Source organism: Macaca fascicularis, chromosome 16 (genome assembly GCF_037993035.2).
Source record: "Macaca fascicularis isolate 582-1 chromosome 16, T2T-MFA8v1.1".
Classification (NCBI taxonomy): domain Eukaryota; kingdom Metazoa; phylum Chordata; class Mammalia; order Primates; family Cercopithecidae; genus Macaca; species Macaca fascicularis.
In genome coordinates this window covers 1,780,432-1,802,133 of record NC_088390.1, presented here as the reverse complement: position 1 = coordinate 1,802,133, position 21,702 = coordinate 1,780,432, and the positions used below count along the sequence as shown (strand labels likewise).

General features: G+C 48.6%; 1 protein-coding gene across 1 annotated transcript in view; it reads left to right on the top strand.

The window, feature by feature from the left end:
* Positions 1-21,702, top strand: part of PRPF8 (pre-mRNA processing factor 8) — a 38,023-nt gene that overhangs the window by 7,817 nt on the left and 8,504 nt on the right. The window contains exons 15-34 of the mRNA XM_005582446.4: positions 247-443; positions 707-913; positions 1,048-1,211; positions 1,363-1,489; positions 1,603-1,795; positions 2,075-2,262; positions 3,055-3,293; positions 3,529-3,675; positions 3,855-4,065; positions 4,263-4,379; positions 18,048-18,295; positions 18,410-18,589; positions 18,797-18,932; positions 19,033-19,202; positions 19,368-19,497; positions 19,620-19,766; positions 19,948-20,108; positions 20,396-20,587; positions 21,153-21,390; positions 21,530-21,658. Of these exons, the coding sequence (XP_005582503.1) occupies positions 247-443; positions 707-913; positions 1,048-1,211; positions 1,363-1,489; positions 1,603-1,795; positions 2,075-2,262; positions 3,055-3,293; positions 3,529-3,675; positions 3,855-4,065; positions 4,263-4,379; positions 18,048-18,295; positions 18,410-18,589; positions 18,797-18,932; positions 19,033-19,202; positions 19,368-19,497; positions 19,620-19,766; positions 19,948-20,108; positions 20,396-20,587; positions 21,153-21,390; positions 21,530-21,658 (3,521 nt within the window). The remainder of the gene's footprint in view (positions 1-246; positions 444-706; positions 914-1,047; positions 1,212-1,362; positions 1,490-1,602; positions 1,796-2,074; positions 2,263-3,054; positions 3,294-3,528; positions 3,676-3,854; positions 4,066-4,262; positions 4,380-18,047; positions 18,296-18,409; positions 18,590-18,796; positions 18,933-19,032; positions 19,203-19,367; positions 19,498-19,619; positions 19,767-19,947; positions 20,109-20,395; positions 20,588-21,152; positions 21,391-21,529; positions 21,659-21,702) is intronic.

The following is a 21,702-nucleotide window of genomic DNA, read 5'->3' as shown; positions in this document are numbered from 1 at the left end:
TTCTATTTCTTGGGCTTCCTTCTGGGGCCTTGAGAGGCAATCATGCACTTGCAGGAGTGGACATTCTTCAGAAGCGTAGTTGTGAATGTTTAAGGTAGCTCATCTTTTTGCATATGCTGGGCACATGGACGCTTTGTTAATACCTAATTTTATTGTGACCATAATAAGTGAGGGACATGAAGGTAGAGACCCTTACTGAAAGCAAGGAATCATGCTTGTAATCCCCTTGGGATACTCTACTTCTAGGTCGACACTCAAAGGGGGTGGCAAAGACAGTAACAAAACAGCGAGTGGAGTCACATTTCGACCTGGAGCTGCGGGCAGCTGTGATGCATGATATTCTGGACATGATGCCTGAGGGGATCAAACAGAACAAGGCCCGCACAATCCTCCAGCACCTCAGTGAAGCCTGGCGCTGCTGGAAAGCCAACATTCCCTGGAAGGTGGGCGTCTCTGCATTTCCTTGGAGGGGTGAACATCGTCTTTAGGTCAGGATCACCACTCTGGGACTCATGAGGGGCCTATCTGGCTCCCACCTCTTTTCTTTTCTCTTTTAGAGAGGTGCTTGCTGTGTTGCTTAGGCTGGCCTCAAGCTCAAGCTCCTGAGCTCGAGCAGTCCTCCTCAGCCTCCTGAGTAGCCGGGACTACAGGTGTGCACCGCAGCACCTGCTTTATCCCGGCTTGATTGTGCTTTTTGGACTTTTAGGTCCCTGGACTGCCAACGCCCATAGAGAATATGATCCTTCGATATGTGAAGGCCAAGGCTGACTGGTGGACCAACACTGCCCACTACAACCGAGAACGGATCCGCCGAGGGGCCACTGTGGACAAGACTGTGTGTAAAAAGAACCTGGGCCGCCTCACCCGGCTGTATCTGAAGGCAGAACAGGAGCGGCAGCACAACTACCTGAAGGTTGGGCAGAGTAGGCTGGGCTGGCTGTGAGCGGTCGGGGAGTGGGCATGAGGGAGGACTGCAGAGTTGTGACTGAACCTTGTTCTCGGGGGAGCGGGCTATAGCGGGAGGCTAATTTCATGTCCACCTTGCAGGACGGGCCTTACATCACGGCGGAGGAAGCAGTGGCAGTATATACCACCACAGTGCATTGGTTGGAAAGCCGCAGGTTCTCACCCATCCCATTCCCCCCACTCTCCTATAAGCATGACACCAAGTTGCTCATCTTGGCATTGGAGCGGCTCAAGGAAGCTTATAGGTGAGTATTAGGGTAGATAGGTTCCTGCTGGGAAGGTGACAGGAGGGAATAGCATCACCCTCAGAGTCCAAAGAGAGAAGGTGTAGCCCCAGTCTCTTCTGGTTTTACTTCCTCCTGGTTTTCCCATTCACCGTTGCCATTGCCTTATCAGTGTGAAGTCTCGGTTGAACCAGTCACAGAGGGAGGAGCTAGGTCTGATTGAGCAGGCCTACGATAACCCCCACGAGGCGCTGTCCCGCATCAAGCGTCACCTCCTCACACAGAGAGCCTTCAAAGAGGTGAGTGAGAGCCTCCCAAGTTTTCTTTTTGGTTCTGCCTTTCATTCTTGGTAGAACCAAAGGTAGCAGGTTGCCTCAGGTGATTGGTGTGAACCAGCCTCCTTGTACCACAGGTGGGCATTGAGTTCATGGATCTCTATAGCCACCTGGTTCCAGTATACGACGTAGAGCCACTGGAGAAGATAACTGATGCCTACCTGGACCAATACCTGTGGTATGAAGCCGACAAGCGCCGCCTGTTCCCACCCTGGATTAAGCCTGCTGACACAGAACCACCTCCACTGCTTGTTTACAAGTGGTGCCAAGGTAGAACTTTCCTGAGATTGCCCTGTGAGGAATGGGGGATGAATTTAGTTCTATGTCAAAATTCTCATCTGGGCAGCATGATTGGTTTACTCTCCTGATGCATGGTAGTAAAAGGAAGTAGTGTTCCTGTTAAACTGAGGAAAGCCCATAGTCAAAGCAATCCGGATGCCTACGTGGAATGGTAGTGGGATTGGTTGTGGAAGGTGATGATAGTTACTGTGGGGCTAGTCCTGAAAGAGGATTTCTAACCTGCTGGAGACCTGCCTTGCTACTCCTCAGGCATCAATAACCTGCAGGACGTGTGGGAGACAAGTGAAGGCGAGTGCAATGTCATGCTGGAGTCCCGCTTTGAGAAGATGTATGAGAAGATCGACTTGACCCTGCTCAATAGGCTGCTGCGCCTCATCGTGGACCACAACATAGCTGACTACATGACAGCCAAGAACAATGTCGTCATCAACTATAAGGTATGTCTCAGGCACAGTAGCACGAAGTTGTGTGTGGAATGGTTGTCTGGCCCACTGACTCAAAATTTGCTGCGGGGGAGGCCGAGTGCAATGGTTCACGCCTGTAATCCCAGCACTTTGGGAGGCTGAGGCGGTTGGATCACAAGGTCAGAAGGTGGAGACCAGTCTGGCCAACATGGTGAAACCCTGTTTCTACTTAAAAAAAATACAAAAATTAGTTGAGTGTGGTGGGTGCCTGTAATCCCAGCTACTCGGGAGACTGAGGCGGGAGAATCACTTGAACCCAGGAGGCGGAGGTTGCAGTGAGCTGAGATTGCGCCACTGCACTCCAGCCTGAGGGACTGAGCATAACTCCACCTTGGAGGGGAGCCGGGGGAATAGAATTTGCCAAGGGGAGAACAAAAGAGGTTGACCCTGGAGAATCCTGGGACATGGCTCAGGTTGTTAAGAATTGTCGTTCTTGGCCGGGCGCGGTGGCTCAAGCCTGTAATCCCAGCACTTTGGGAGGCCGAGACGGGCGGATCATGAGGTCAGGAGATCGAGACCATCCTGGCTAACACGGTGAAACCCCGTCTCTACTAAAAATACAAGAAAATTAGCTGGGCGAGGTGGCGGGCGCCTGTAGTCCCAGCTACTCGGGAGGCTGAGGCAGGAGAATGGCGTGAACCCGGGGGAGCGGAGCTTGCAGTGAGCCGAGATCGCACCACTGCACTCCAGCCTGGGGCACAGAGCAAGACTCCGCGTCAAAAAAAAAAAAAAAAAAAAAAAAAAATTGTCGTTCTTTCTTTCTAGGACATGAACCATACGAATTCATACGGGATTATCAGAGGCCTGCAGTTTGCCTCGTTCATCGTGCAGTATTATGGCCTGGTGATGGACTTGCTTGTATTGGGATTGCACCGAGCCAGTGAGATGGCTGGGCCCCCTCAGATGCCAAACGACTTTCTCAGTTTTCAGGACATAGCCACTGAGGCTGCCCACCCCATCCGTCTCTTCTGCAGATACATTGATCGCATCCATATTTTTTTCAGGTGAGGGCTTACCTGGATTCCTAGCCTTGCAGGGTACTGAGGCATATGCTTTGCCTCTGAAATCAGCTATTGTAGCTGAGTTGGCTTAACTGCTGTTGGGGCTTTAAAATGGAACGAAGCCCGGAGAGGGTGGGGGTAGGATGGGGTGGGGTCTCCGTCTGTGGAGCTGGAGGACCCTTGGGGTCCCAGATCTCAAGTGTATTAGGGCCTCAGCAGTGTACTTGGTCTGGTGTAGGTTCACAGCAGATGAAGCTCGGGACCTGATTCAACGTTACCTGACAGAGCACCCTGACCCCAACAATGAAAACATCGTTGGCTATAATAACAAGAAGTGCTGGCCCCGAGATGCCCGCATGCGCCTCATGAAACATGATGTTAACTTGTGAGTCCAGGTTGGGGCTGTGTGAGCTGGAAGGACATAGGCTAAGGGCCCAGAGAGGGCATACCTGAGGCTGTGTCCTGGGTGGGAGACGTGTGGCTGTGGCAGGATATCATCAGTTGGCCTTTGAAGGGAAGTTCCTTCCAAGAAACTGATGTGACCATATGGTTCTCTGTGGGCAGAGGCCGGGCAGTATTCTGGGACATCAAGAACCGCTTGCCACGGTCAGTGACTACAGTTCAGTGGGAGAACAGCTTCGTGTCTGTGTACAGTAAGGACAACCCCAACCTGCTATTCAACATGTGTGGCTTCGAGTGCCGCATCCTGCCTAAGTGTCGCACCAGCTATGAGGAGTTCACCCACAAGGACGGGGTCTGGAACCTGCAGAATGAGGTACAGCCTGGGAGGGGCTGGGAGTGACATGAGTGCGCCTGCACTTGCTGGGTGAGTGGGAGCCAGGAACCACGGGCATCCCTTGTCCTTGTCAGTCACCGGAGCCTTGTTGGGTGGAAAGGCTTAGTGGTGAACACAGTTGGCTCTTGCTTCTATGGGAGTTCCTCAGACAAAGTAACCTTGACTTTGTGGTTTAGGTTACTAAGGAGCGCACAGCTCAGTGTTTCCTGCGTGTGGATGATGAGTCAATGCAGCGCTTCCACAACCGTGTGCGTCAAATTCTCATGGCCTCTGGCTCCACCACCTTCACCAAGGTACAAGGCCGTCATCCCCAGCTTCCCTCTTGTCCTCTGCTGTCCTCTGCTCATCTCACATCCCTTTCACTTCCCCTGATGGCTTCTCCTTCCTTCTCCACTTTGCTTAGTGTGCCAGTTTCCATGCTCTGTGCAGTAGCGGCTTACAGTGTCAGGTCACTTTATAGTTATTTTCTGAGAATTCCTTGTAGGAATTCTGCAGTCTCCTTCTTAACGGAGTTGTGATGATTCTAAATTAAGGCAACAGTAAAAGTTGGATTTATTATTTTGAACAGAAGAACATTATTTTTGCACTTTCTTAGGGGCTTGTCTAAATTATGTTAACCAGTGGCATAGAGAACCTGTGAAAAAGCAGCTCTCCTAGGCATCTCAGAGTTTGTTTCTCCTTCACTTACCTTTAGAGGCCCAGCTGAAGGCAACTGGAATTGAGAAAGAAAAATCTGAGGAATTTCGAACTATGTATATTGAAGTTTTCACAAGATTTAAAAAGTTACCTTGGCCAGGCACAGTGGCTCATGCCTGTAATCCCAGCACTTTGGGAGGCCGAGGCTGGTGGATCACCTGAGGTCAAGAGTTTGAGACCAGCCTGGCTGACGTGAAAATACAAAAATTAGCTCTGCTAAAAATACAAAAATTAGCCTGACCTGGTGGCAGGTACCTGTAATCTCAGCTACTTAGGAGGCTGAGGCAGGAGAATCGCTTGAATCCAGGAGGTGGAGGTTGCTGTGAGCGGAGATCTTACCATTGCATTCCAGCCTGGGCAACAGAGCAAAAACTCTATCTCCAAAGAAAAAAAAAAAGTTACCTCACTCTGGTTTCCATTAGAGTAACTGTTTTTTTTTTGAGACGGAGTCTCGCTCTGTCGCCCAGGCTGGAGTGCAGTGGCCGGATCTCAGCTCACTGCAAGCTCCGCCTCCTGGGTTTACGCCATTCTCCTGCCTCAGCCTCCCGAGTAGCTGGGACTACAGGCACCCGCCACCTCGCCCGGCTAGTTTTTTGTATTTTTTAGTAGAGACGGGGTTTCACCGTGTTAGCCAGGATGGTCTCGATCTCCTGACCTCGTGATCCGCCCGTCTCGGCCTCCCAAAGTGCTGGGATTACAGGCTTGAGCCACCGCGCCCGGCCTAGAGTAACTGTTAACTATAACATTTTTCTTGTATTTGAACGTTCACATCTCAAAATGTATAGCATTTACATGCACAGAATGTTTTCTGTTTTTTAGTAAGTCTTCTGTTAAGGATACGTTCTATTATGTTTTAGAACTATTGCATTATGGTTGAGTTTCCTTTATCCAAAATTCTTAGGACCAGAAATGTTTTGGATTTCAGGGTTTTTTTTTTTTTAATATTTTCATTATTATTATTACAGACAGGGTCTCACTCTGTCACTTAGGTTGAAGTGCAGTGGTGCTATCGTAGCTCACTGCAGCTCAAGTGATTGTCACACCTCAGCTTCCCGAGTATCTGGGACCACAGGTGCATACTCCACCATGCCTGGCTAATTTAAAATTTTTTTTTTTTTTTTTTTTTTTTTTTTTTTTTTTTTTTGAGATGGAGTCTTGCTCTGTCACCTAGGCTGGAGTGCAGTGGTGCGATCTCGGCTCACTGCAAGCTCCGCCTCCCAGGTTCACACCATTCTCCTGCCTCAGCCTCCCGAGTAGCTGGGACTACAGGTGCCTTACACCACGCCCAGCTAATTTTTTGTATTTTTTTTAGTAGAGACGGGGTTTCACCTTGTTAGCCAGGATGGTCTCTGTCTGCTGACCTTGTGAACCGCCCACCTCAGCCTCCCAAAGTACTGGGATTACAGGCGTGAGCCACTGCGCCCGGCCTGATTTTTAAATTTTTTGTAGAGCTGGGATCTCACTCTCTTGTCCAGGCTGGTCTCAAACTCCTTGGGTTCAAGTAGTCCTCCTGCCTTAGCTTCTCATAGTGCTGGCTTATAGGTGTGAGCCGCCATGCCCAGCCTCGAAATATTTTCATTATACTTACAGGTTCAGCGTCCCTAATCCAAAATCTGAAATGCACCAATGAGCATTTTCCTTGAGCATCATGTTGGTGCTCAGAATGTTGGGACTCAAAACGTTTCAGCTTTTTGAGCATTTGGGTTTTAGATTAACCTGTGTCTGGGAATCTGCGAGAGCACCAGAGTTAATGATTGCTCTAGCCCAGCTTGGAAGTGGAGGAGGAAAGGATTCCTGAAAGAAGTAGCATGTGATGAGGCAGGTGAGGGAGGGCGTTCCTTTAGCCAGAAGTGTGGCGATGTAACTAGCTTGGTGTACATGGGACTATGGAAAGTTCAAGGTTTGTTGGAGTAAACTGTGGAATTGGGAATGTTAAGAGATGAGGCTGGATAAATAGTGGAGAGCCATATCATAGAGGGCATTGCACACCTTAGGAAGAATTATGTAAGGGTCTTAAACACAGAGTGACTTTGTCAGATTTGTTTTCCTTTTTTTTTTTTTTTTTTTTAACTTCCCACATTACAGATGTAGACTTTGTCCGATTTCTGTGTTAGATGATTCACTCTTGCAGCTGTGAGAAAGATGGACCTGAAAGGATAGGATGAGTGACCAGGTTTGGGGACCACTGAAGAAGTCCAGATAAAAATGATGAGAGCGGCCGGGTGCCATGGTCGTGCCTGTAATCCCAGCACTTTGGGAGGCCGAGGTGGGCGGATCACCTGAGGTCAGGAGATTGAGACCATCCTGGCTAACACAGTGAAACCCCGTCTCTACTAAAAAATACGAAAAATTAGCTGGGCGTGGTGGCGGGCACCTGTAGTCCCAGCTCCTCAGGAGGCTGAGGCAGGAGAATGGTGTGAACCCGGGAGGCGGAGCTTACAGTGAGCCGAGATCACGCCACTGCACTCCAGCCTGGGTGACACAGCAAGACTCCGTCTCAAAAAAAAAAAAAAGATGAGAGCAGGCCGGGTGCAGGGGCTCACGCCTGTAATCCCAGCACTTTGGGAGGCCCAGGCGGTTGGATCACCTGAGGTCAGGAGTTTGAGACCAGCCTGACCAACATGGGGAAACCCCTTCTCTACTTAAAATATGAAAATTAGCCAGGCGTGGTGGCACAAGCCTGTAATCCCAGCTACACAGGAGGCTGAGGCAGGAGAATCGCTTGAACCCAGGAGACAGAGGTTGCAGTGGGCTGAGATCCTACCACTGCACTCCACCCTGACAATGGGGTGAGACTCTGTCTCCAGAAAAATATATAAATCAGTAAAAATGATGAGAGCAGTGAAAGTAGAGGTAGGAAGAGGGGAACAGGTTTGATAAGAAGTTAGCAGGTAAAATCAGCAGAACTTTGTGGTCATGGGATGCTGAAAGAAAAGTGAAAAATGATGTGCAGATGTTGGCATGGGTGACTAGGTGGATGTTAGTGCCACCAACTGGAAGACTACATGAACAAGAGCAGGTTTAGGACAGAAGATAGAAAAATCTAGTTGAGGATATATAAAGTTGGAAGTTCTGAGAACATTTAGATGGAGGTGTCCAGCAGGCATCTGTTTATACCATATTTCTTCAGTTCCAAGATACGTATTTAAGTACATGTATACACGTATGTGTAGATTCCCCCTGCTACCTTAGTGGTGCCTCTTTAATTTTTTTTTTTTTTTTTTTGAGACGGAGTCTCGCCCTGTCGCCCAGGCTGGAGTGCAGTGGCCGGATCTCAGCTCACTGCAAACTCTGCCTCCCGGGTTTAAGCCATTCTCCTGCCTCAGCCTCCCGAGTAGCTGGGACTACAGGCACCCGCCACCTCGCCCGGCTAGTTTTTTTGTATTTTTAGTAGAGACGGGGTTTCACTGTGTTAGCCAGGATGGTCTCGATCTCCTGACCTCGTGATCCACCCGTCTCGGCCTCCCAAAGTGCTGGGATTACAGGCTTGAGCCACCGCGCCCAGCCGCCTCTTTAATTGATGATCTGTGAAATTTGATTTAAAAAGTATGAGTTTGACATTCCAGAGAGGAATGAAACTAGAAAGGGAAGAGCAGTCAGGAATAACTTAGGGGTTCCGAGGTGAGTAGCAATCTGAAGAAGCATGGAGGATAGGTCTGGATCAAAGATGTAGATTTAGGAGTCTATCAGCAAAAGGTTGAAAGCTCAAGAATGAGTGACATCACCCAGGGACAGTGTAGAGTGAGAAGAGGAGAGGGACAGATTTGGAACTGTGGGGAATACCGAGATTAAGTGTGGCCAGAACCTGTGGGAGAGTGCTGGGTCTTGGAACCAAGGCCTTTAGGAACATGTGTCCAGAAATGGGGTGGATGCTTAGCAGTGTCAGTTGCCTAAGAGCATTGGGTTAGATAAGGACTGAAAAGTAGCCATTGGATTTGGCAGTTAGATAAGAACTGAAAAGTAGCCATTGGATTTGGCAGTTAGGACGTCATTGGTGACCTTAGCAGGAGCTGTTACAGAAATAGTAGGGATGGAAGCCAGATGGCAGTGGGTGAGGCTTCATGGAAAGTGAGTGAGTAGAGATAGCAAGGACAGTCTGTTTGCCAGTTGAAGAGAAGGAAGGACATCAGATGCCACCTAGCGGGAGCTGTAAGTCAATGCAGGTGTTTGAATGGCAGTGACCTGAGTATGTTTTAATTAAGGAGCCCAGTAGCAGTTCAGTGTACAATAGAAAAGTGTGGTAACTGGCCGGACGCAGTGGCTCCCACCTGTAATCCCAGCACTTTGGGAGGCCGAGGTGGGCGGATCACCAAGTAAGGAGTTCAAGACCAGCCTGGCCAATATGGTGAAACCCCATCTCTACTAAAAATAAAAAAATTAGCTGGGCGTGGTGGCGGATACCTGTAATCTCAGCTACGTGGGAGGCTGAGGCAGGAGAATTGCTTAAACCTGAGAGGTGGAGGTTACAGTGAGCCAAGATCGTGCCACTGCACTCCAGCCTCGGCAACACAGCAAGACTCCGTCTCGAGGAAAAGAAAAAAAGAACAGTAGGTAATTGATGCACAGAGGTGCAGAGGGTCTCACTAGGGATAGAATGAAGAGCAAGCAGAAGACAAATCCTCTGAACCTAACAGGAAAGCGGTCTGGATATAGATGAGGTTAGTGGGAAGCTGTAACAGGAGTTTGAGTTTTTCAGCTTCAGTTGGGCTGGAGTGAGGGGAGAGCTGTGTGTCGTGAATTTGATGGTGTTAGGGTATGATGATTGCTGAAGAAACAGAGAGACTGGAAGGCGTGTTGAGAGCTCAGGTGGGTTTTGGGCAGACAGCTCTAAGTAAGCATTTGTTTTTCCCAGAATCACTTAGTTACGCAGTGACAGGGATGGAGAAGGTGGATAGATTATACTGGTGATTAAGGAATAGAGTTTTGTTAGAAGACAGTTGTGGAGTGGTAAGGGATTGGGTGCAAGGGAATCAAGAGTGCAGGACCCAGCTGGGCGTGTTGGCTCACGCCTGGAATCCCAGCACTTTGGGAGGCCGAGGCGGGTGGATCACAAGGTCAGGAGATCGAGACCGTCCTGGCTAACGTGGTGAAACTCTGTCTCTACTAAAAATACAAAAAATGACCCGGGTGTGGTGGCGGGCACCTGGGAGGCTGAGGCAGGAGAATGGCGTGATCCCGGGAAGCGGAGCTTGCAGTGAACTGAGATCACGCCACTGCACTCCAGCCTGGGCGACAGAGCAAGACTCCGTCTCAAAAAAAAAAAAAAAGAGTGCTGGACCCCACTGGGATCCTGGAATAGGGGAGAGAAGAGAGAGCAGAAAAGGCCATTGGCCTGGAAAGAATTGTAGGGATCAGGGAACTATATAAGAAGTTAGAGGCTGAGGAGTGGAGGAGGGTGAGAGGCTGAGGAGTGGAGGAGGGTGAGAGGGTGAGGAGTGGAGGAGGGTGAGAGGGTGAGGAGTGGAGGAGGGTGAGAGGGTGAGGAGTGGAGGAGGGTGAGAGGGTGAGGAGTGGAGGAGGGTGAGAGGGTGAGGAGTGGAGGAGGGTGAGAGGGTGAGGAGTGGAGGAGGGTGAGGAGTGGAGGAGTGGAGGAGGGTGAGAGGGTGAGGAGTGGAGGAGGGTGAGAGGGTGAGGAGTGGAGGAGGGTGAGAGGGTGAGGAGTGGAGGAGGGTGAGGAGTGGAGGAGGGTGAGGAGTGGAGGAGGGTGAGAGGCTGAGGAAGCGGTTGGCTCTAGCACAGGCTCTGGAGTCAGGTGGGTTCACATCATACCTTTGTCATGTTACTAGTTGGGATCTTGGGACAGTTGCCCATGTTGGGCCTCAATTCCCTCATCTGTAAAATAGGGATACTGATAAGACCTAGCTCAGACGGCTTTTGTGAGAATTAAATGAAATAGGGTATTTAGTGAACCATACTACTTGATAAATTGCTTGATAAAGCTGGGCACGGTGGCTTATGCCTGCAATCCCAGCACTTTTGGAGGCCGAGGTGGGAGGACTGCTTGAGCTCAGGAATTCGAGACCAGCTTAGGCAACATAGCAAGATCCTATTTATATTTAAAAATAAATAAATAGGCTGGGCGCGGTGGCTCCCGTCTGTAATCCCAGCACTTTGGGAGGCCAAGGTGGGTGGATCACGAGGTCAGGAGTTCGAGACCAGCCTGGCCAATATGGTGAAAGTCCGTCTCTACTAAAAATACAAAAATTATCATGGTGTAGTGGTGTGCACCTGTAGTCCCAGCCACTTGAGAGGCTGAGGCAGAAGAATTGCTTGAACCTGGGAGACAGAGATTGCAGTGAGCCGAGAACATGCCACTGCACTCCCGCCTGGGCAACAGAGAGAGATTGTCTCTCAAAAAATAAATAAATAAATAAATAATATAAATTAAGATAGATTTTAAAAATATGTTTAAAAAGCTATATTGGCTATGCACGGTGGCTCACGCCTACAATCCCAGTACTTTGGGAGGCCGAGGCAGGCCGGTCACGAGGTCGGGAATTCAAGATGAGCCTGACCAATATGGTGAAACCCCATCTCTACTAAAAATACAAAAATTAGCTGGGCGTGGTGGCATGTGCCTGTGATCCCAGCTACTCGGGAGGCTGAGGCAGGAGAATAACTAGAACCCCGGAGGTGGAGGTTGTAGTGAGCTGAGATCGTGCCACTGCACTCCAGCCTGGGTGACAAAGTGAGACTCCATCTCAAAAAAAAAAAGAGGCTGGGCGCGGTGGCTCAAGCCTGTAATCCCAGCACTTTGGGAGGCCGAGACGGGCAGATCACGAGGTCAGGAGATCGAGACCATCCCGGCTAACACGGTGAAACGCCGTCTCTACTAAAAAACAGAAAAAAACTAGCCGGGCAAGCTGGCAGGCGCCTGTAGTCCCAGCTACTCGGGAGGCTGAGGCAGGAGAATGGCATAAACCTGGGAGGCGGAGCTTGCAGTGAGCTGAGATCTGGCCACTGCACTCCAGCCTGGGCGACAGAGCGAGACTCCATCTAAAAAAAAAAAAAAAAGGCTATGTCATGGGCAAGTTCTATAACTTGTTTTTTTAATGAAGACTTAAGAGGTATAATGTATATAAATTTCTGGGAGGCCGAGACGGGCGGATCACAAGGTCAGGAGATCGAGACCATCCTGGCTAACACGGCGAAACCCCGTCTCTACTAAAAACACAAAAAATTAGCCGGGCGAGGTGGCAGCGCCTGTGGTCCCAGCTACTCGGGAGGCTGAGGCAGGAGAATGGCGGGAACCCGGGAGGCGGAGCTTGCAGTGAGCTGAGATCTGGCCACTGCACTCCAGCCTGGGCGACAGAGCGAGACTCCGTCTCAAAAAAAAAAAAAAAAAAATAATGTATATAAATTTCTTACCATGGTACCTAGTACATGTAGACCTGAGTAAATATTATTTTCCTTCCTACCTCTTATCCCCCAGGAATTTCTGCTATTTAGTAAAGGAACACTGGACTTCTCAGGAATTTATGCTTCCTTCCGTTCTGGGATAGAGCACTGTTAACTACAACAGAAGTACTGTGTTCCGTTACACACAGCAATTCCAAGTGCAGTCAGGGAATTTACTAAACCTAATGGGAATTGTCCACTTGCCTTTACTCCAATATCTAGCCCATCCTGGCCCCTGGCCCTCCTTTTTCTTTGAGATGGAGTCTTGCTCTGTCGCCCAGGCTGGAGTGTAGTGGCATAATTTCTGCTCACTGCAACCTCCGCCTCCCGGGTTTAAGTAAAAATCCTGCCTCAGCCTCCTGAGTAGCTGAGATTACAGGTGCCTGCCACCATGCCTGGCTAATTTTTGTGTTTTTAGTAGAGATGGGGTTTCACCATGTTGGTCAGGCTGGTGTTGAACTCCTCACCTTATGATCCGCCCGTCTCGGCCTCCCAAAGTGCTGGGATTACAAGCGTGAGCCACCGCGCCCGGCCCTCTCCTTTCTGTAGATCTGCCCGGTTGTCTCATCCTGTGGACATGTGAGATGCTCAGTCTCGCTTTCGTATTAGGGTTTAAGCTGTTATCTCACCTGCAGTCCTTTCTCCTTGCTTGTCTGAATACTATTTGCTCAAAGCATACTACTATGGTAACTCCAGCCAACGTACTTTCACCTCAATAATTATTCAGAAGACATTTTTTGCCTTAAAGTCTTGACTATATCATTTGATATTTTGTGGTTTGCTGTCTTGTTTTATTGAGCTTTTCAAATAAACAGCTTTGGTTTCATTTTTCTCTTTTTTGTTGCGTTTTTTTTTTTTTTTTTTTTTTGAGATGGGTTCTCTGTGACCCAGGTTGTGCAGTGTCACAGTCTCAGCTCACTGTAATCTCTGCCTCCCAGGCTCAGGAGACCCTCCCACCTTAGCCTCCCAAGTAGCTGGGACCACAGTCACATGCCGCCATGCCTGGGTGATTTTTCTTTGTATTTTGGATAGAGACAGTTTCGCCATGTTGCCCAGGCTGGTCTTGAATTCCAGAGCTCAGGTAATCCACCCCCCTGGGCCCTCAAAGTGCTGGGATTATAGGTGTGAGCCACTGCGCCTGGCCTTGTTGCATTGATTTCTTCTCTTATCATAGCCATCCCTTTGCTAGTTTGTTAAGATAAAAGGTTAGATTATCAATTTTGGAACTTTCTCTCTTTTTTATTGGAGATGGAGTCTCGCCCTGTTATTCAGGCTGGAGTGCAGTGGCGCGATCTTGGCTCACTGCCAGCTCTGCCTCCCGGGTTCACGCAATTCTTCTGCCTCAGCCTCCCAAGTAGCTGGGACTGCAGGCGCCCGCCACCATGTCCGGCTATTTTTTTAAATTTTTTTTATTTTTAGTAGAGACAGGGTTTCAATGTGTTAGCCAGGATGGTCTCAATCTCCTGACCTCGTGATCTGCCCGCCTTGGCCTCCCATAGTGTTAGGATTACAGGTTTTAGCCACCACGCCCGGCCTGGACCTTTCTCTCTTTCTTTTTTTTTCTTGTTTTTTTTTTTTTTTGAGGCGGAGTCTCACTCTCTCACCCAGGCTGGAGTGCAGTGGTGCAATCTTGGCTCACGGCAACCTCCGCCCTAGGAGTTCAAGTGATTCTCCTGCCTCAGCCTCCTGAATAGCTGGGATTATAGGCGCCTGCCACTGCGCCAGCTAATTTTTTTTGTATTTTTAGTAGAGACGGGGTTTCACCATCTTGCTCAGGCTGGTCTTGAACTCCTGACCTCGTGATCTACCCGCCTTGGCCTCCCAAAGTGCTGGGATTACAGGCCTGAGCCACCGTACCCGGCTGACCTTTCTCTTTTTCTAATAGAATTATTCACTCTGTAAATTTTCTCTCAGCATTGCTTTAGCTTCATTCCTCACTTTTTTTTTTTTTTGAGACAGAGTCTCACATTGTCACGCAGGCTGGAGTGCAGTGACGCGATCTCGGCTCACTGCAACCTCCGCCTATTCAGTTCAAGCAATTCTCCTGCCTCAGCCTCCCGAGTAGCTGGGATTACAGGTGCGTGCCACCACGCCCAGCTCATTTTTTTTTGTGTGTGTATTTTTAGTAGAGATGGAGTTTCACCATGTTGGCCAGGCTGGTCTTGAACTCCTGACCTCGTGATTCACCTGCCTTGGCTTCCCAAAGTGCTGGGATTACAGATGTGAGCCACCGTGCCTGGCCCCATTCCTCTCATTTTAATGTGTTGTGTTTTCATTTTTATTTAGTTAAAAGTATGTGTATATATATATATATATATATATATACGTTTTTTGTTTTTTGTTTTTTTTGTTTTTGTTTTTTTTTTTTTTTTGGTTTGAGACAGTGTCAGTGTCGCTCTGTCGCCCAGGCTGGAGTGCAGTGGCATGATCTTGGCTCACGGTAACCTCCGCCTCCCGGGTTCAAGCAATTTTCCTGCCTCAGCCTCCTGAGTAGCTGGGATTACAGGCACCCACCACCGCGCCCAGCTAATTTTTGTATTTTTAGTAGAGACAGGGTTTCACCATGTTGGACAGGCTGGTCTCGAACCCCTGACCTCATGATCCACCCACCTCAGCCTCCCAAAGTGCTGGGATTGCAGGCATGAGCCACCATGCCCAGCCCGTGAAAAGTATATTCTAATTTCCCTTATGAGTTCATATTTCACCTGAGGTTGTTTTGAATTATGCTGTTTACATATTTGGAGGTTTCCCTTATTAGTTTCTACTTTGATTCCATGATGATTAGGAAACATGTTCTATATGATGTTAGTTTTTAAAAATGTATCAAAATTTTTTTTTTTTTTTTTAATTTTTATTTTTTTAGTAGAGACGGGGTTTCACCGTGTTAGCCAGGATGGTCTCTATCTCCTGACCTCGTGATCCACCCGTCTCGGCCTCCCAAAGTGCTAGGATTACAGGCTTGAGCCACCGCGCCCGGCCCAAAATTTTTTAAAAAAATAATTAATTAATTTAGAGGTGGGGTCTCATTCTTGCCTAGGCTGGTCTCAAACTCCTGGGCTAAAGCGATCCTCCCGCCTTAGCTTTCCAAAGAGTTAGGATTATGGGCATGAGCTACTGCATCTGGCTGAGGCTGACTTTTTTTTTTTTTTTTTTTTTTTTTTTTTGAGACGGAGTCTCGCTCTGTCACCCAGGCTGGAGTGCAGTGGCCGGATCTCAGCTCACTGCAAGCTCCGCCTCCCGGGTTCGGGCCATTCTCCTGTCTCAGCCTCCTGAGTAGCTGGGACTACAGGCGCCCGCCACCTCGCCCGGCTAGTTTTTTTTGTATTTTTTAGTAGAGACGGGGTTTCACCGTGTTAGCCAGGATGGTCTCGATCTCCTGACCTAGTGATCCGCCCGTCTCGGCCTCCCAAAGTGCTGGGATTACAGGCTTGAGCCACCGCGCCCGGCCTTTTTTTTTTTTTTTTTTTGAGATGGAGTCTTGCTCTGTCGCGCAGGCTGGAGTGCAATGGCGTGATCTCGGCTCACTGCAAGCTCTGCCTCCCGGGTTCAGGCCATTGTCCTGCCTCAGCCTCCCGAGTAGCTGGGACTACAGGCGCCACCACCACGCCTGGCTTTTTTTTTTTTTTTTTTTTTTTTTGATGGGGTTTCACTGTGTTAGCCAGGATGGTCTCGATCTCCTGACCTTGTGATCCTCCCGCCTCGGCCTCCCAAAGTGCTGGGATGCTGGGATTACAAGCGTGAACCACCATGCCTGGCAGAGGCTGACTTTTTGATGTCCTAGCATACAGTCTATCGTGGTGCCTGTCCCATGTGTGCTGGAAAAGATCTGTTAATCTGTATTCTGCTATTGTTAGGTTGAGTATTGTACAAATGTTAGGTTCAGTCAATTGGTTACATTGCTCAAGTCTTCTATATTCTTAGTGATAGTTTTTGTATACTTCTATCGGTTACTGAGGAGTATTAGAAATCTCTAGTAATCTCAGCAGTTTGGGAGGCTGAGGCTGGTGGATGGCTTGAGCACAGGAGTTCGATCAAGACCAGCCTGGGCAACATAGTGAAACCCCATCTCTACCAAAAAATACAGAAATTAGCTGGTGTGGTGGTACATGCCTGTAGTCCCAGCTACTTGGGAGGCTGAGGTGGGAGAGTCTCTTGAGCCTGGGAGGTGGAGGCTGCAATGAGTGGAGATGGTGCCATTGCACTCCAGCCTGGGCAACAGAGCAAGACCCTGTCTCCAAAAACAGAGAGAAAACTCCAGTTACAGCTGTGAGTTTATTTTCTTTCAGGTCCATCATTTTTTAGATTCTGTTATTAGTTATATAATGTATTTAGGATTATTAGGTCTTCTGAACGAGTTGACTCCTTTATCGTATCAAATATCCCTCTGTATTCCTGATGGTATTCCATGGTCTGAAGTCTTTGTTTTAACATCAGTAGTGCCACTCCAGCTTTGTTTTGTGTTTACATGGGTGTATTTTTCCATCTTTTTACTGTTAATCTGTGTCTTTGTAATTATAGTTTATTTCCTATCAACAGCATATAGTTGGATCTTTTTGTTGTTGTTGTTTTTGAGATGGAGTCTCTCCCTTTGTTGCCCAGGCTGGAGTGTAGTGGCGTGATCTTGGCTCACTGCAACCTCTGCCTCCCAAGTTCAAGTGATTCTCCTACCTCAGCCTCCCAAGTAACTGAGTCTACAGGCGCATGCCACCATGCCCAGCTAATTTTCGTATTTTTAGTAGAGACAGGGTTTCACCATGCTGGCCAGGCTGGTTTCGAACTCCTGACCCCGAGGCCCGCCTTGGTCTCCCAAAGTGCTGGGATTACAGGTGTGAACCACCGAGCCCGGCGTTTTTATTTAAATCCAGTTTGACAATGTTTGCTTTACAAATGGTTTGAATACCTCAATTAAGGTTAATGTAACCATCAATGTGGCAATTAGGTCAGTTTAAATCTATCATCTTATTTTTTTTTAATTTATTTTTTCTGTTTTTCTCTTGTCATGCCTTCTTCTGAATTTAGTTATTTTATGACTTTATCTCCACTCTTCACTTATTTGGCTACATGGTTTTTTTCTTCTTATTTGCTCTAAGATTTACAGTATACATCCTTCACTTATCATGATCTACTGTGACCATTAGTCTACTACGGATCGCTTAACATATAGTACAAGAACCTTAGAATAATACACTTTAACTTCCACTCCCACTCTTAGTAGTATTTTTGTCATAACATTTTAGTTGTACATGTGTTATAAGTGCTATAATACTTTGTTACTCTTTTTGCTTTGAACAGCCTTTATCTTTTATAGAAATTGCAAAATGAGAAAAAATATTTTTTGCATTTTACCCACATACTATTTCTATTTCTGGTGTTCCTCACTACTTTGTATAGCTCCATCTGGTGTGCTTTTTCTTTTCTTTTTTTTTTTGAGACAGAGTCTCGCTCTGTCTCCCAGGCTGGAGTGCAGTGGTGCGATCTCAGCTCACTGCAACCTCTGCCTCCTGGGTTCAAATGATTCTCCTGCCTTAGCCTCCTGAGTAGCTGGGATTACAGGCACCTGCCACCACACCTGGCTAATTTTTGTATTTTTAGTAGAGACGGGGTTTTGCCATGTTGGCCAGGCTGGTCTCCCAACTCCTGGGCTCAAGCAGTCCTCCCACCTTGGCCTCCCAAAGTGCTGGGATTATAGGCGTGAGCCACTGCGCCCAGCCTCATTGTGATTTTGCTTTCTATTTCCCTAGTGACTAATGATGTTGAACTCAAATCTTTCTTGAGTAGTAGAGATAAAATAACTGGATCAAGTAAGTAGTCTCCCCCCTCCCCGCCCTGGCTCATCTGTAATTGACTTTTTTTCCTACTGTCTTTAGATTGTGAATAAGTGGAATACAGCTCTGATTGGCCTTATGACATACTTTCGGGAGGCTGTGGTGAACACCCAGGAGCTCTTGGACTTACTGGTAAAGTGTGAGAACAAGATCCAGACACGCATCAAGATCGGACTCAACTCCAAGATGCCAAGTCGGTTCCCCCCAGTTGTGTTCTACACCCCTAAGGAGCTGGGTGGACTTGGCATGCTCTCAATGGGCCATGTGCTTATCCCCCAGTCCGACCTCAGGTACAGCCCGGTTAAACATATTTCTAAAGCCTGTTGCTTAGGCCCTGAGGGAAGTGGGTGTTTCTTTAGTTTTAGGCTTTATTTTTTCTTTAATCTTGGTTGTACCCCAAACAGGTGGTCCAAGCAGACAGATGTAGGTATCACACACTTTCGTTCAGGAATGAGCCATGAAGAAGACCAGCTGATTCCCAACTTGTACCGCTACATACAGCCGTGGGAGAGCGAGTTCATTGATTCTCAGCGGGTCTGGGCTGAATACGCACTCAAGAGGCAAGAGGCCATTGCTCAGAACAGGTGGGCATCTAGGAGGGCATGCCAACCCTGGGGCAGGGGCAGGTGGTGGCCTTTGGACTGTGTGTGGAGTTCAGGGTCAGAGCATGCCATGGTTTTATGGAGGTGAGAAGGCTGGTTCTACTGACCCTAATTATTTTTGGCCAGGAAGGAGTGCTGAGCTCCTCATGTGAGATTGCGTTTTGACTTGAATCTTTCTTTTTTTGGAAGACGCCTGACTTTGGAAGACCTAGAAGATTCATGGGATCGTGGCATTCCACGAATCAATACCCTCTTCCAGAAGGACCGGCACACACTGGCTTATGATAAGGGCTGGCGTGTCAGAACTGACTTTAAGCAGTATCAGGTATGTGGAGGGAGGAGATTTTCCCTGAATCAGGAAAACCCATGACTATCCCAGAAACTGGGGCACCCGGAAGCTTGACTGTGCCTGCCTTCCTATCTAGGTTTTGAAGCAGAATCCATTCTGGTGGACACACCAGCGGCATGATGGGAAGCTCTGGAACCTGAACAACTACCGTACAGACATGATCCAGGCCCTGGGCGGTGTGGAAGGCATTCTGGAACACACACTCTTTAAGGGCACTTACTTCCCTACCTGGGAGGGGCTTTTCTGGTGAGGATTCTCCTCTCTTAGAAGGACCTGTCACAACCCTTTGAGCTCATCTCTTGTGTACCTCTGTGATTTCCTGTGGTGTTCCCCAGACAGCCACCTCCAGGAGGTCAGCAGTGTGCTGGGAGATGGCAGGATATCACCTCACCTGTATCTCTTGCTCCCCAGGGAGAAGGCCAGTGGCTTTGAGGAGTCTATGAAGTGGAAGAAGCTAACTAATGCTCAGCGATCAGGATTGAACCAGATTCCCAATCGTAGATTCACCCTCTGGTGGTCCCCAACCATCAATCGAGCCAATGTGAGTGTGATTGATAGACACTGGAGATAGGAAGCTAAAATAGTTGTTTCTTCTTGCCTTGGTTATGTCATGAGCACCCGAGTCTCTCGATCTCTAATGTCCCATTGTCGTTTTCCTGGCAGGTATACGTAGGCTTTCAGGTGCAGCTAGACCTGACGGGTATCTTCATGCACGGCAAGATCCCCACGCTGAAGATCTCTCTCATCCAGATCTTCCGAGCTCACTTGTGGCAGAAGATCCATGAGAGCATCGTTATGGACTTGTGTCAGGTGGGCTGGAATCGAGGGAGAGGGTGCTAGAGAGTCGGCTCAGGTTGCCCTTTTGCATATGGGAAATCCACCCTGGAAGCTCTGAGGATGAGACTCCTATTGCCTCATTATCGTATTCTACAAACTCTGATTTTAATTGGGCTTCCTTAACAAGTCTTAATGTCTCCATCTTTTCCTTCAGGTGTTTGACCAGGAACTCGATGCACTGGAAATTGAGACAGTACAAAAGGAGACAATCCATCCCCGAAAGTCGTATAAGATGAACTCTTCCTGTGCAGATATCCTGCTCTTTGCCTCCTATAAGTGGAACGTCTCCCGGCCCTCATTGCTGGCTGACTCCAAGTAAGTGCCTCAGGACCCAGCCCTGGGCAGCCAGGAACTTTAGTTTTCCTGTTCTTCTAGCACTGCAACTTTAGGAATTGTCCCTGTCTGCCTTTGTTTCAAACTTGGAGCCAGTGCTACCCCTGGAGCCTATCAACACCCTTAAGTCAGAGCTGCTGATTCTCTGGGGTCTTGCTGATCTGGAACAAGTTGGTGGAGTGGGTGGGATGGTGTTGGGATTTAAGTGGTTCTGGGGGCATTGGTTATGCCCATGGGTTCCTAGAAGCTTGAACCCTCTTCATCTTCAGGGATGTGATGGACAGCACCACCACCCAGAAATACTGGATTGACATCCAGTTGCGCTGGGGGGACTATGATTCCCACGACATTGAGCGCTACGCCCGGGCCAAGTTCCTGGACTACACCACGGACAACATGAGTATCTACCCTTCGCCCACAGGTGTACTCATTGCCATCGACCTGGCCTATAACTTGCACAGGTGAGTTGAGGCTCAGAACCATGTATTTTCAGGCCAGGCGCAGTGGCTCATACCTGTGATCCCAGCATTTTGGGAGGCCGAGGTGGGCAGATTGCCCGAGCTTGGGAGTTTGAGACCAGTCTGGGCAACATGGTGAAATCCCATCTCTACTAAAATACAAAAAATTAGCTGGACGTGGTGGTCCGCACCTGTAGTCCCAGCTTCTCGGAAGGCTGAGTTGGGAGAATTGCTTGAACCCAGGAAGCGGAGGTTGCAGTGAGCCGAGATTGTGCCACTGCACTCCAGCCTGTGCGAGACTCTTGTCACACACACACACACACAATCCATGTATTTTCCATTAGCCCCATACTTTAATGTAGTCATACTTTTTTACTTCACCTGAGTGAGAGGAAGTGGCCCATTCCTCCTGTGGGTCACTGATTCTCTTCTCCAGCCTGTATGTACACATGAGCAGAGTGTTGTCAGCCTGGCCAACAGTCTTTCTTCCTCCGTAGAGTTGCAGTTTGTCTTGTTTCTGGGGCTATCAGCCTGGTCTTAACTTTTCTTGACCCTTTTACCTTCCCAGTGCCTATGGAAACTGGTTCCCAGGCAGCAAGCCTCTCATCCAGCAGGCCATGGCCAAGATCATGAAGGCAAACCCTGCCCTGTACGTGTTACGTGAACGGATCCGCAAGGGGTTACAGCTGTATTCATCTGAGCCCACTGAGCCTTATTTATCTTCTCAGAACTATGGTGAGCTCTTCTCCAACCAGATTATCTGGTTTGTGGATGACACCAACGTCTACAGAGTGACTATTCACAAGGTGAATGTTACCAGCAGTGTATGGGTGCGGGACTCTGTACAGGGCTGTGGGAGGGTAATGGGCTCAGTGTGTACATATGCTGGGAAGGAGGCAGGGTGGTGATGTGTAGGCCATGCTAACAAATGCAGTCCTTCTCTAGACCTTTGAAGGGAATTTGACAACCAAGCCCATCAACGGAGCCATCTTCATCTTCAACCCACGCACAGGGCAGCTGTTCCTCAAGATAATCCACACATCTGTGTGGGCGGGACAGAAGCGTTTGGGGCAGGTGAGCAGGTTTAAAGATGAAGAGGCCATAGAACCATGTTGCCT